Source organism: Alnus glutinosa, chromosome 3 (genome assembly GCF_958979055.1).
Source record: "Alnus glutinosa chromosome 3, dhAlnGlut1.1, whole genome shotgun sequence".
Taxonomy (NCBI): Eukaryota; Viridiplantae; Streptophyta; class Magnoliopsida; order Fagales; family Betulaceae; genus Alnus; species Alnus glutinosa.
Window position 1 is genome coordinate 33,768,314 of NC_084888.1, and position 13,992 is coordinate 33,782,305.

Consider the following 13,992-nt stretch of genomic DNA (forward strand, 5'->3'; position numbering starts at 1 on the left):
AGTATTAATTGCACTGGTCAGAAGCACGTAATGAACGCGGGATTGCGCGGTATGATTCTATGAATCCCATCGCATTGATGCTGTTCCAGACCCTCAAAGTACTTAATTACTTTTGGTCATGCATGCTCGCTCCAGAAGAACTGGAGTAAATCCCTCCCCCTCCACTCCCCCCCCCATTTTTTTTTTTTTTTTTCTGACGACCTGTCCGTGTCCCATCCCCACGCTTTTGGCAGCGTCCATCTTTGGCAGGCATAATATTTCTGACATTTCTTCCCATTTTACCCTTAGCATGAAAAGTGCAGTCTTTCAAGTTGTGAAAAAAAGCAAGGGTAAAATAGGATTTTTTGCCAACATGAAATGCTGCTCTGGCAGATGGCAGTCTGCTATACAGTTATTTACCGACAAAAAGTGACTGGAAGGGGGAGGGAGGAAGGAGAAGGGAATTACTACAGGGCCAGTACCATTTAGAAATCAGACACAGAAAACGAAGAATGCAAGAGAAGAAAAAAAAGCCTTACACAAACTGTATATTTACTTGATGAATAATTGTTTACGTGATGGAAGTATTTATATATACAGGGGAATTAATTGGGATATATATATATATATATATATATATATATATATATATATATATATATATATATATATATACACACACATTGATGTGCGTGTTGATTGTGATTGTTCTTAACATGGAAGTCATCACTGTAAGAGGAAGATGTTATCCCTTTTTTTTTTCAAATTTTTTGCCTGTTTTCCCTTCAATTTTCAGCTGATTTGTGGAAGCCTGGTAGATGCATCTTTGCTTTCTTTCTTTGCACATATTTCCTTCCTTGACAGTGCTAGCTCCCTCTTTAAGTTAGAGTAGATATTCCTGACACGTACCCAACTTGTCATATACATAGGTGAAGAAATTGTGTCAAATCTAGCACTTTAGCAAACAGATCGACAGGTTGTTGATTAATCAGTAAGGCTGTGAAAAGTTTGAATTGTGCCGTTTTATAATTATTTTTCCGAATGAAGTGACAATCGATCTCTATATATATGTTTTGTTCTTTCATGTAAGACGGGATTCAAAGTAATGTAAATTGCAGCGAGAAATGGAGATCCGCGAATAGTTGTTATAACGAGTATACAATATCTGATGATTGAGCGTCGAGTATCTCTATAGCGTGCCCAGTATATGGTCACAAAAAGCATGTAATTGCTTATTACTGTTTGCTAAAATACGTAATTCTCACTTGATAGTCCTTAAAAGAAAAAATTTTGCCCTTTGTTTACATGAACTTCATGGTGAAATATTTCATATTAACTATTAATATGAAATATAATACCTTAAATGCTAGTAGCCGGTTTGATTCCAAACTTAGTTCTGTTTTGAATAATAGTATTTGGTGTTGGAAGCCTGCTAGGTCTGAGGCTCTTGTGGAGATTCAATGTCATCTTCCTGATGTTCCTTTAGGTATTGTTGACAAGCCAGTGTGGCATATTGCTCGTAAAGGTTCTTATGCTTGTTCTGACACGTGGGAGTTTTTTAGGGATAAGAAACCTGATGTTGTTTGGTGGCATTTAATCTGGTTTCCCTTAGCTATCCCTAAGCAATCGTTTATCCTCTGGTTGGCTGTTCAGAATCGTCTTACTACGGGTGATCGTCTTCTAGTGTGGGGATTTCAAGGAGATGTGAATTGTGTTTTTTGTAGACATGGTGTTGAAAGTAGGGATCACTTGTTTTTCGAATGTAGTTTCAGCTCTCGTATTTGGCTTGCTTGTTTGCAGCGCTGTCCGTTTATTGATCCTAATTCTGATTGGCAGAGCTTGTTGGATGATGGTTGTATTCATTGGAAGAAGAAGACTTTGGCTGGGATTTTGTGTAGGCTTGTTTTCAGTTCTGCAGTTTATAATATTTGGCGTGCTAGGAATGAAGTTAAATTTCAAGGGCATCCCAAATCGGAAGAGCAGATTCTGAAGTTGATTCTTTGGGAAGTTCGAAATAGAATTTCTGGTTCAAGCAGGTTTAATAAGACTAGGGAGAATATTAGAATTTGTCAATACTGGAATTTAGATTGTTCTGTTTTGCATTAGTTCCAGTTTACTTGTTTTGTTGGTTTTGGTGTTTTTGTTTCTTTTGTTCTGTTGGTTTTGCTGCTATTGAGATATAGCTAGCTTTGGTTGTATTGTTGTTTCGTTGTTCACTTTGGTGATTCGTTGTTGTTAATAATATTGCTTACTTATTCATCAAAAAAAAATACCTTAAATGTACCTCATATCTGCTCCATTTTCTTCTCATATCTTAATGATTGGCTTATTAACTATTCACTCTTAATTATATTACATTAATTTCTATAAAAATTATAATACCTTAAATGTTTTCCTAGACAGAGTGGGAAATGGCTTAGCCTGCTCCCAGCTGCACATAGAGTCAAGTTTTTTTTTTTTTTTTAATCCTTTTTTGAGATAAAGTAACTTTTTTTCATCTGAACCAACCAAATTGAGGCCAATAAATTCACTTCCACAAAAAAAAAAAAAAAAAAGGTACAATAAATGACAACGTGAACAAAATAATAGTACAAGCTGGCCGGCCATCAAAGCTCATAACTAACACGTCCTTGAATAGAAAAAATTAGATGGATGATGTACAGCCACGCAAATAATTTATATCTCACATTGAATGAATAGGACCAATAAATTTTGTCTCAGCAAATAAACGATAGGCGGTGGATTTGGCTGGGAGGAGAGTCCACCTAGATTCGAAAAGTCTATACAAGGTAGGTGAAAGATTTCGAGATATGTTTTGTTCAAAAATTTCTTAGGGCTCTCGGGGGATGAAGATTATGCGGGAGCGTCACTCCCTCGTATCGATGCATTAGCTATTATGTTGGCTATTGCCAACTACCACAAAATACTTCGAATTCTTGTTGACAATGAAAATTCAGTTGGTATCTTATACCATTCGACTTTCAAGCATATGAAGAACGATCGAGAGAAGATGGCCTAGCTCGATACCCCCTCATGGGTTTTTTAGGAGAACAAGTGCTACCGGTCGGTTCCATTGAACTCTCGGTCACTAACGGAACATTCTCAAGGCAACAGCCTGTGATGGTAAAATTCCATAGATTTCTTTTTAGAATATAATAATAATTCATTAGCTTGCTGCCCCTTAGGTTGTGAAACCTTAGATATTGCATTTCAAGGGTGGCGGCCGGCCAACACAACAAAGTGATGGTATAGTTATGGATAAGACTAATAGATCTCATTCTTTGCTTGATTACGAGTAAAATTCATGTCAATTTATACAAGATGATTAAATTACTATGCATCCAAAAACATTTATGAATAAGGACCAATAACTTTTGTCTCTTTACTCATATGAGCAAATAACCAATGAGAAGTGAATGAGGCAAGAAATATTTTATAAAATTTAATTTTTTAATGATTAATTTGCTAGTTTATATAAATATCACGTCAATTATCATATTAATTTTTTAAAAAAATATAATAGTGAAAACTGTTATACGATTATCACCTAAATTATCACACAGTCTAAACCTTTTTTTGAAGGAAATAAGAACAAAGTGAATTGGTAATGAGCTCCTCCCATTGATTTTCTGGTCACAGGCTCAATGTGGGCCGGGTCTCAAGCCCTGCCATAGGGCAGGGGCTTTGATTGTATGGCCCATGGGCTTAAACATATTGCTTCAGCTTGGATCTAGCCCAACTGGGAGACAACAGAGGCAGGCCCAAATTTACCGTTCGAGTCAAATCTTTGATTCAAGCTCAGATCTTGAGCTCCCTCCAACGAGACGAACATGGCGTCCCTGCCGTACGCTGACGTGGATTCCAGCCTGAGAGCACTTGCGGGTCGGGCCGAGGGGTTTGGGAGGTTGTCGGTTGGAGGCCTCCACGGACCGGTCTATTGCGTCTCCACTCTCGCAGGTTCTCTTTCTTTTCGCTTTTGTTCAACTTTTCTTTTCTTTTATTTTTTTTTATCTCTCTTGTAATGGTTAGGGTTTGCTCTGCTCTTTCTCGAAATTCCCGTTGTGTCCCACCGAATCGTTTGGGATTATGAAGTTGCTAATTTTGGCATTGCAATTAGGGTTCACGGTTTAGATTTTGCTGTAGTTCCGGGTTATAAAATTGTTAATATGTGATTGAATTTCAAATATAGCTTCTTATGGTGCTGATATTCAAACATTTTTATTCAATATTTGTTGGGTTTTTTTTAGCTGATGTTTAGCAATTATTTAGGGTCTTTTAGGAATATGAATGGATATTATTGTGAATACAAGAAGTTGGAATGAAATGATAATTGTTATTCTTTTGTTTAGTGACAAGACATGATGTTGTTACTGGAATTGAATCACAATTTCTAAAATGCCACAAAATGGGTTGCCGACGACCACCCCAGTAGGGTGACAGCCACCCCTTGGGGTGGTCAGCCAGCCATCATAGAATATTAAGAAGTTTTTTTTTTTTTTTTTTTTTTTTTTTTTTTTTTTTTTTCTTTTCATTTATTAATTTATAAATTTTGGGTTTGAAGAAAGAAAAAAAAAATATATTGGGTTTTTTGGAAATTCCATTATGTTCCTCCAGGAATAGCTATTCTTCTATGAAATAACTTTGTTTTGTTTAGGTTCAAATTTGTGTACATTGCTAAATGTTTTTCATATTTTGTATTAAGTTCTTATGGTGTATCAAATTGCCCATATTTCGTGTCTAGATGATGGTCCAGGATCCCTTCGTGAAGGATGCCGAAGAAAAGAGCCACTCTGGATTGTTTTTGAAGTTTCGGGTGTGATTTGTCTTTCTTCTTACTTGAGTGTATCGTCTTATAAGACAATTGATGGCCGGGGCCAAAGGATAAAGCTCACGGGAAAGGGCTTAAGACTGAAGGAATGTGAACACATAATTATATGCAACCTTGAGTTTGAAGGTGGTAGAGGGCATGATGTTGATGGTATTCAAATAAAGCCAAATTCAAGGCACATATGGATTGACCGGTGCAGTCTTCGTGATTATGATGATGGACTTATAGATATTACCAGACAAAGCACTGATATAACTATTTCAAGGTGGGTAGATTTCTCATGTTATAGGATCAGAATGAATAACAAAAGTAAACCATTTTGATGGATTATTGCACTTTTGGAACCAGATGTTACTTTACGCGACATGACAAGACAATGCTCATTGGGGCAGACCCCTCTCACATTGGCGATAGATGCATTCGGGTGACAATTCATCATTGTTTTTTTGATGGGACACGGCAAAGGCACCCTCGTGTTAGATTTGGAAAAGTTCATCTATACAACAATTACACCAGAAACTGGGGTATATATGCTGTTTGTGCCAGTGTAGAAGCCCAGGTAAATGGTTTTCTGATTAAGCATCTCAAGTTTTCTTCATGCAGAATATCTGCAGGCATATATCTTTTATCTGAATTGTTGAATTTAATTAAAAAGAAATTTTCGTGAAATTATATTTTTGTCAGATATACTCTGAATGCAACATATATGAAGCAGGACACAAGAAAAAGACTTTTGAATATTATACAGAGAAGGTAAGGTGACCATCTTGTGCTATTTACTGCTTGGCTGAAAATTGCCATGATTATTTATGGCCCTTCATAACATGTAGAGCGCTAATTTGAAGGTTCAAAACTTATATGAGGAAGAATATAGGTGGATGATGTGGTCAATGGAAGTTTATTTTAAACAGCCCAAAGTCAATGTTCACTGAATTTCCCATTTTTACTTGGTGAATGTATTTTGTACCCCTTTAAGAGCTATGATGGTGTCTCTTCTCTTTCCTTCTATAATAAAAGAGGTTATTGCTGTTGATTCTTCATCACCATTACCAATTAGCATATGAGGTCGTAGTCATTGAACCTGGATGCTTTTATGGCTGAACAAGTAACCATATGCTTTTGCGCAATTAGATGTCCAGTTTTTGTTTTTATTTTTATTTTTATTTTTTTTTGTTTTGTGCATTACCCAAGCTTTATAATCTGTCCATCATGGGTCATTATAAATACCCGATCTTTTAGATTACTCAGTTCCAGCTTTACCATTTAACTCTATGCAAGACCTATCTTAGATCGTGTATTATGTCAATTCTTAGGAGTTTCCCTTAATTACGGTGGGTTTGTTTTGACTGCAGAACACTGGAAAAACACTTGTCTAGTTAGCACAAAAGGAACATTCCATTCTTTATAAGCAGTCAAGCACCTGATTATTTTATAAAAAGAATATTGTCGTCAGATATTTTAGAAAAAGAATATTTTTTGAGTATCTGCAGTTAAACCAGTTAGTTACTTGATATCGTTCAGCTTACTCTTCTTCCAAATGGTGGGTGATGCAGGCAGCTGTGAGTGAGGAATATTGCCTTTGAAAAGTAACGATCTTCTCCAGAATTTAAGGGCTTCAGATTTGGTATACTGCTTCAATTGCAGCATTCCTATCATTCTGTCAGCCTCAGCTGGTTGACCGTGTGACCCTGAGCAGTGACCAAGTAGTGTAGTTAGTACTCACTAATTTTTTTTTTTTGGTAAATAATTAATTTCATTGAAAAGCACAGAGAAGCGCAACCCTAGTACACATGATATATACAAAGAAAATCCCCCTTACATGCATTAGTACTCACTAAATTATCTTGGTAGATAGCGTTTTCTCTGTAAAATGGAGAATGGTCGAATTTTGTCATGTTGGCAAGGAAAATATTTAGTTACTTCTTTCTTTCTTTTTTGAGCAACAACTGGGAACAAAGGGAGGGGGAAACATTTAGTTGCTTCTTACTTGTAGATGAATCTATCTTAATAATATTATCCTAATAAAAAACATAACATGTCTTTGCATGTCATCTGTACTTGAGAAGAGGCTGAATCACAGAGTAGTCCTTTTGGGTAGACCAGAATGTGATGAACTATTGTTATTTAGTAATTTTGTTCAAACCATGATGATATAAACTATTTATATGCATTACTATGTCCTCAATTAGAAAATCGGTTGTATGCCATTGGCTGTTGACACGATATGTTTCAAATTCTGTCTCTTGATTCCATAGGCAGCAGATCTGGAGGAGGCAAAGACTGGCGTAGTAAGATCAGAGGGAGACTCGTTTCTGAATGGAGCTCAAGCTTGCTCAGTAACAGGGGTCGGGGAAGAATGTGTGTTCCATCCAAGTAAATTTTACCCAACATGGACAATGGAAGCACCCTCAGATTCTCTTAAAAATGTTCTCCAAATTTGTACAGGTTGGCAATCCATTTGTAGGCCTGCGGAGCAGACAGTAATTTCATAGTTACTCATTATCTTGTATTTATGCAGTTACATGTATCTCTTATCTCAACAGGGTTTCTCTGTCTGAAAAGATTTGTTGAAATTTGAAATGCTGTAGCTGGCAGCATATATTTACATTTATTTAAGACTTTTATTTTGTAATTAAGTTAATATACAAAATATTGTTTCAGAACTTGGTCAGTCAACTAAGATCCACTTAAATAAATTGTTTCAAAGTGCTACTCGGCTTATGATATTGTCGAATTTAATAAGACGGCTTAGATACTTATTTAAATCACAATATTCACAAGTTTGTGTATGTGATTAAGATTTTCCAATTGAATATATCAACTTGTTCTATATGAAAATTTCGTATACATTCAGCATTCAAGCCAAATTTATTTTGCTCATCTCGAATAAGTTGATAGGAATATTTTAGCTTGGATATGAAAATTCAGAATGCCCAAGTAAGGAGTAATATTGCAGAATGATTTTCGTTGATATATGGGTGACTTCCTATATTCTTATTTGAAAATTGAAAAGGCCATTAGAAACAGAATTACAGTTTGCATGGTAATTTACGCGGAGTATATTTTTAGCGAGGCAGACATCCCCCTAACTGCGACAATGAAGAAGATGATGTAGAAGTAGAACTACCCGAGGTGGAAGTCCCCATAAACAAATCTGACAAGTAATTCCCCAAATCATCAGGTGAAAACCTTAGCAAGAACTCCAAATTCTTCTCACCACTTAGCATCACCAAATGCGTGTCATAAAATTCTCGATACACTGGAACCAGTTTCTTCGCTATTGACACCTTCAATTCATCTCTTAATTTCCCATCTTGTACAACCCATGATGTCTGTTTCCTGTATGCTTCTTCAAAAGCTGTATTGAACCTCGTGAAGCATTCCTTTGCCGTTTCAGGGGTTATCGCTGGGGAAGTTTGCGCTGGTAAAGACGAGAAGACCTTGGTCCAAGCCATTGATTCATAACTTGAAGCATATTGTTTAGCTTTCTTGGCGTGCTTCAACACCCAGCGATTGCCTAGGAGGTGCTTGAGGTTGGTTGTGCGTACCGTCTCAACAATGAAGTGGAGATTATTGGCAAGGAAGAGGTATGATAAAGATACATCTTTGTACAGCTCTGCTTTGCTATCAAGCTTGCACAAAAGAACTAATGTTAGCCAAGCTAGGTAGACCGATACTGCCGCCGTTGGACCATCGTTGGCGGTTGGACTTTCAAAGTAGGATTCTGGTAGCAGTGAAGTTGCCGGTGATGGGTTACTGACAATGATGCTGGAGAGAGCAGCATTATAATCTGCAAGTGAAGATATGTAATTCATTGCCGATTGGGTCAGCGGGTGAATGCCTCCCCCAAGCACCAGAGTTCTTGAAGAGTCCTTTTGAATTGTTGATTCAAATTCAGATAGGATGGTGCGGATGGAGTCGCCAAGTTTTAGTGACGAAAGAGCTTGCAACCTAATAGCTGAGGTTGATTGAAAGTCAAATATCAATTCAATCTCTGGCCACAGCTCGGAGATTGCTTCATAAAGGTCCATTAGGAGGAAAATTTTGTCCAGTGAATGCTTGCTCTTTGCAATGAGCTCAGGGAATCTGAATAGATTGGCTGCTCCTTCTGTTATTTCTGAAAAGCACGACTCTCTGATCGTCTTAGATGCTGAAAACACATGATCACAGAGAACTCTTTCTCCACTATACAGCCTTCTCACAGCAATCCTGGTTGCAGTGATCCATTTCTTAATCATGTGCTCGAGGTCTTCCCTATTCATTTTATGAATTTGAGAAGATCTGAACTTTTCGATCCCGAGGCGATACAATCCCTCATCTGCTATAGATTTTCTGATAATCTTGTATATCTTCACACACTCTTTGCCATAACCCGAGCTAATCATACAGTTGGCTATTGATTGCAAATCCGTCATGGCATGGGCCGAGGCTCTCTCCACCTCAGTGATTGCTTCATCAGCAATTTTCAACTCTTCTGATCGAACATCATCTTCACAATCAGAATTGCTCGACCCACCTGAGGTTCGGCCAGACAGTGATTCTGGATGAAGATGGTCACGGTTTTTGGACAGTATCTGATAAAACTCTTTTTCAAGCCTTTTCATGGCTATTTGCATTAGGTTCTGAGCAAGTATGAGCTTTTCGGACATAGAATTTTCGCTGATTAAGAAATGCATTGCTCGCCGCAAGCCCCTGACAGACTTGAGAAAGTCATTGGCTTCTTTTCTGTTATGGTCGAACAGAGAGGTGACTTTGGTGTTTGAGGAAGAGCTTGGATCCCATTTGGAGATGATTGTTTCAGCAATTTCAATGTTTTCTTCCATCATGGTCTCGGAGAATTTTTGGCGAGGGGTGGAAGGACTAGAATCATGAGAGCTTGGAAATGAATACGAAGAAGAAAGGGTTTTTGAGGAAGAGAAGAAGAGACTTGGCATTAATCTTCTTGGCATGTGTTTGTTATTCTTTGGAGTTTCAGATAGCATCATTGAGCCTTGAAGAGTATGAACTTAAAAACTGATGAAAGAGCTTCAGAGCTTAAAGAGGAAGAAAAGCTTACAGTTGTGTGTTTCTTGGTTCTGGGTTTTGTTTTTGGGGTTTATAAAGACGAAGAAAGCTGCAAGTTTCCACTTGGCTACTTGGGGAAGGTGGATTTGCTTGGATTGCTAGAAGAGCAACCGATGACCGACGCAGTTGGGTTTCCACGTAATAACTTCAAATTTGAATGACAGGGAATAAGTTGACTGTTTCCATCAGCAAAATCTAAAAAGTAAGGAAGATCTAGTCAGATTGATTGATCCATTTGAGCATGAATTTATATCTTCAGAAGGAAGCATAGCATACATACACAGATTAGTTCTGATTAGACTCTCCTAAAGCTCTTGGTAAGTTGTTCCATCAACATTCTGCCCTTGTTTTTCATTTACATGTCTTTACTTGAACTCAATGGCATCGTCCATTTGGTTTATCGGTTTCAAAAAAAATGTAAAATCATGATTTGGCCTTTAAAATTGTGCGTTTTTAAAAATCTTCTTCGGCCTTATTATTAGATTTCAGATTATTTTGTATATTTTATTTTACAGATACGTATATATTGTTGTCCATACTAACAACAATTGGTGGAAATGGGCAAGGGTCCAGGTCTGCTGGGAAACAACCTGGAAAGAACTGAGGAAGAAAGGATTTCGCTTAGTAACACCAGTTTCTCTAAATTCATGAATATGCCGCATCCTTGCCTTAGTGAGTCAACCCCTCTTATATTCAGCAATCGTCTCTCCTTGCAAGCTAAGGGCCAAGTCTACCCATTAAAACAAAGTGACCGACTTTGTCCAACCCATGTTTGAAGCCCCTTCTAGCGAAACCAGGAAGTTTTTTGGGTCCTTCTCTCGAGACAGACATAATTCCTTGGTTTGGAGTCAATCTGAATAGAAGAAATTCACGGTTTCCTCAGACTCTGGGCACCTCAATATACAAGGGCGTTGCTGGCCAAGAAGTAACCACAAATAACAACCTCAATCAAACGGTCACCAACATTAATATAGAAAGACAATCTTTACTTTAACAACACTCCCTTTCAAGTTAGTGCATAGATCGATGTCGATCGAGCCCAACTTGGACAAATTCATATGAAACCTATTTGAAGGCAACCATTTGTGTGAAAATATCCGTTAGCTGATTCTCGCTATGAAGATAGTTAGTTATGATCATGTTGGCTTGTACCTTCTCCGGAACAAAGTGGCAATCAACTTCGATATGTTTGGTTCTTTCATGAAAAATTGGATTTGAAGCAATGCGAGTGAATGGCAGATTTATTGTCATATAATAGATCCATGGGTATTGAAGTCTTGAATCCCAAATCAGACAAAAGCACATGAAGCCAGATTAGTTCACTTGTAGTTGATGCCATTGCTCTATATATTCAGCCTTTGTTTTTTACTTTTCCATGTGACTAAGTTACCACTAAAGTATATTTTCTCGGAAATCTTATCAGAGTCATAATCATTCTCAAACATGCAAAATAGTCACATTCTTGGAAATCTAGATTCTCGAACATCACATTTCTAAAAATGTGGATGCCATAAAGAAATGTTAGATTTCGCGAACAAAACGCCACATAGATGTTTAAAGTATATTTTCATATTTAGGAAAGAGTGACTAAGGATAAGTTTGATTATGAGAACCGGAGAACTTTAACTCCAAACACATAATAACACACACAAATAGGGAAAAGAGGGAAGAATGTTTGAGTTGGTCATACAATAATGAAGGGTGATGAAGGGCATTTTAAGATTTTAATAAACAAAATTAGCAGAGGATCAATTGCTTCAATGCTAATAATGCAAATATTTCCATATTATGTGTATGTGAAAATCAGAAGAGAATTGTCTTATCCAAAATGAACAAAGATCCTTATAATTGGTTGTCTGAATTGCACGTAATTAGGGGGCAGCTCTATAGAGAGAGGGCCTAAACAACGTAGGGTGCGTGCATGACTCACTTACTCAGACAGGTAGGCCTTGCAACCTCCTCTTTATAAAACTGTCCGAATTGTCTGCAATTCAGGCAACCAATTATAGGCCATCTTGATCCGATTGAAAATAATATTTTCTTCTCTTACCAACCAACTTTACAAAACCACAATAAGTATATAGACATAGTCCAAAAATCAGAGCACTAAAATTTAGGAACTGCAATTGCACCAAGTAGGATAAGTGTTTGTTGAAATTCGTTAGAGCTAGAGTAGTCGTTAGGTGTTCATAATTGAGAATAACTTCTATAAGGTCTTAGCACTTAGCACAAATCTCTCATGTGAAAATGTGTCACCATCTTATAGGATTGTGACACATCATTTGAGAACCAACTTTTAGAAGAAAAAAAAATCATCTGTTAGACTAGACTATTGAAATAATCAATCCATGATTCCAACATACCAGTAAATACTCCCTTCTAAGTCTCGCTTGCTTGTAACAACATTAACATATGTTTCCATTTCTATTTTATAAGTAATTGTCCTACTCATTGAATTAAGTTATGTTTTTTCTTTTCATTATTGTAATTGTTTTTGGTTTCATTGAAAATATATATAAAACTGATAAATACTACTTTCTTTATGACTCTTATGAAAAGTCTACAATATTATACACTAATTAGTAATTATCATTTGGGGGATTCTTGATTAGTGTTGAGCTAACTAATTTAAGGTATGTTAAAAAAAATAATCAATGTATCTGTTAGACTAGACTATCTGCTTGCTAGCATGCAATGTATCTTCATATTTCTACGGCGTCGACAAATTGTCAAGACTACAAATTAATTAGCATGACGTCCCCAACACGTACGAAACGGCATGACGTCATAACGAGAGCAAAATGTAAGCTAAGCAAATAAGACTTCCTAGTCCTGGAGAAATTTTTTACCCAAAAACTAATGATCACTTTTACGTACTGAGCTTCATCAATTTTAAATATTCAGTCTCTGGAAATTAACCTTAATTAATTAGTACGTTAGTACGTAGTATCACAAAATTACCTCAAAATAACCGAAACATTCTAATCTTCACTATTTTTTGTTTCAAAATTGATTTCGACCTACCCTCTATGTTTTTCTAGAAATGGCAACGAGTTTAATTAATTAATATTCATTAAAAAAAATATATAAAACTGGTTTAATTAAGCTACATAATTAGCGTAAAGACCAGGATGGGTTTTGTAAGTAGTGTCTGTACGTCAGCTAGCGCTGCGTAAAGATCAAGATGACCATTGGATGATTGGATGATTTTAGCCACATAATTGTACTTTGGTTCCGGTCAACAACTTCGACAATGACGTCCATGTTGAACTATTGTTTGTCATCGATATCATGGTCTTCGTTTGAGAACGATTCAGTTCTCATTGGATGTCACTGATCTTCGAGGAGAGGATACCACCCATATTAGGGGCGGTAATTTTTTTTATATGTCCTACAAATTCAACACGTAAATAGTAGATTTGAGTTTTGTATAATCGGATTTTGGGCCGTTCAAGTCAACTTGAATTAACCTGACTTGTTTAAACCATAGGTGACTTGTATAATCCGTAGAAATTAAATTAGATTATTTTTTAATATTTTTTTTTTAAAAAAACAATCTTAAAAGGCTCAAATTCATATGAATTTATTTTTATATCAAATTCATTTTTAAAATTCATAAAAATTATTATTATTTTCGTTTAAATTCATATACAGGTTGAAATGGATCGTATTTGAGTCAACTCAACACGACCTGTTTAATAAATGGGTTATGCGAGTCGGATCGTATCAGGTCGACCAAGCATGACCTGTTTATTAAACGGGTTGGCGGGTCATGTCGTGTGATCTGCTAATTAATTTAAATGAGTTGTGTCAAGATTGAAGAATTTGACATGTTTAACTAAATATGTCAAATTTACTCAAATCTAACACGCGAACACGAATTAACAGCTCTACACAATATAAGAATTATATGTGTCATCACCCATCGAATATAGATCGTGTGCGTGCAATATGACTGTCTTATGTCATATAGTCTATATAAAAGACTACATACTCAAGCTTCACTTGCTCGGACAAGCGTATGGACGGCTTGAATTTCACTTGTACAAACTATTTAAAACATCCGTACGAACGGATGAAACCCGAATTAACTTTCACATTGGAATAGCTCTATTGCACAG

At 36.5% G+C, this 13,992-nt stretch overlaps 3 protein-coding genes across 9 annotated transcripts; 2 read left to right on the top strand and 1 right to left on the bottom strand.

The window, feature by feature from the left end:
- Window positions 1–1,323: 1,323 nt before the first annotated feature.
- Window positions 1,324–2,085, top strand: LOC133863389 (uncharacterized). Its single transcript, XM_062299331.1, has one exon. The coding sequence runs from the start codon at window positions 1,324–1,326 to the stop codon at window positions 2,083–2,085; it is 762 nt and encodes a 253-aa protein (XP_062155315.1).
- Window positions 2,086–3,685: 1,600 nt separating this feature from the next.
- On the top strand, window positions 3,686–7,470 carry LOC133862290 (probable pectate lyase 4). Of its 7 annotated transcripts, none has more exons than XR_009899197.1 (6): window positions 3,692–3,936; window positions 4,721–5,072; window positions 5,156–5,366; window positions 5,492–5,560; window positions 6,361–6,510; window positions 7,063–7,203. XR_009899197.1 is itself a non-coding variant. In XM_062298062.1 (6 exons), exons 1-5 carry the CDS (start codon window positions 3,810–3,812, stop codon window positions 6,388–6,390), a joined length of 789 nt encoding a protein of 262 aa, XP_062154046.1. In that variant the 5' UTR covers window positions 3,692–3,809; the 3' UTR covers window positions 6,391–6,431; window positions 7,063–7,198. The 7 variants fall into 7 exon arrangements, 4 of the variants coding, with proteins under 4 accessions (XP_062154044.1, XP_062154045.1, XP_062154046.1 ...); XR_009899196.1 differs by having other exon boundaries at window positions 6,361–6,518; window positions 7,063–7,200; XM_062298062.1 differs by having other exon boundaries at window positions 6,361–6,431; window positions 7,063–7,198.
- A 274-nt stretch (window positions 7,471–7,744) lies between these two features.
- LOC133864688 (exocyst complex component EXO70H1-like) lies at window positions 7,745–9,817 on the bottom strand. The gene has a single exon (XM_062301093.1). The coding sequence runs from the start codon at window positions 9,790–9,792 to the stop codon at window positions 7,873–7,875; it is 1,920 nt and encodes a 639-aa protein (XP_062157077.1). The 5' UTR covers window positions 9,793–9,817; the 3' UTR covers window positions 7,745–7,872.
- Between the last annotated feature and the right edge of the window lie 4,175 nt (window positions 9,818–13,992).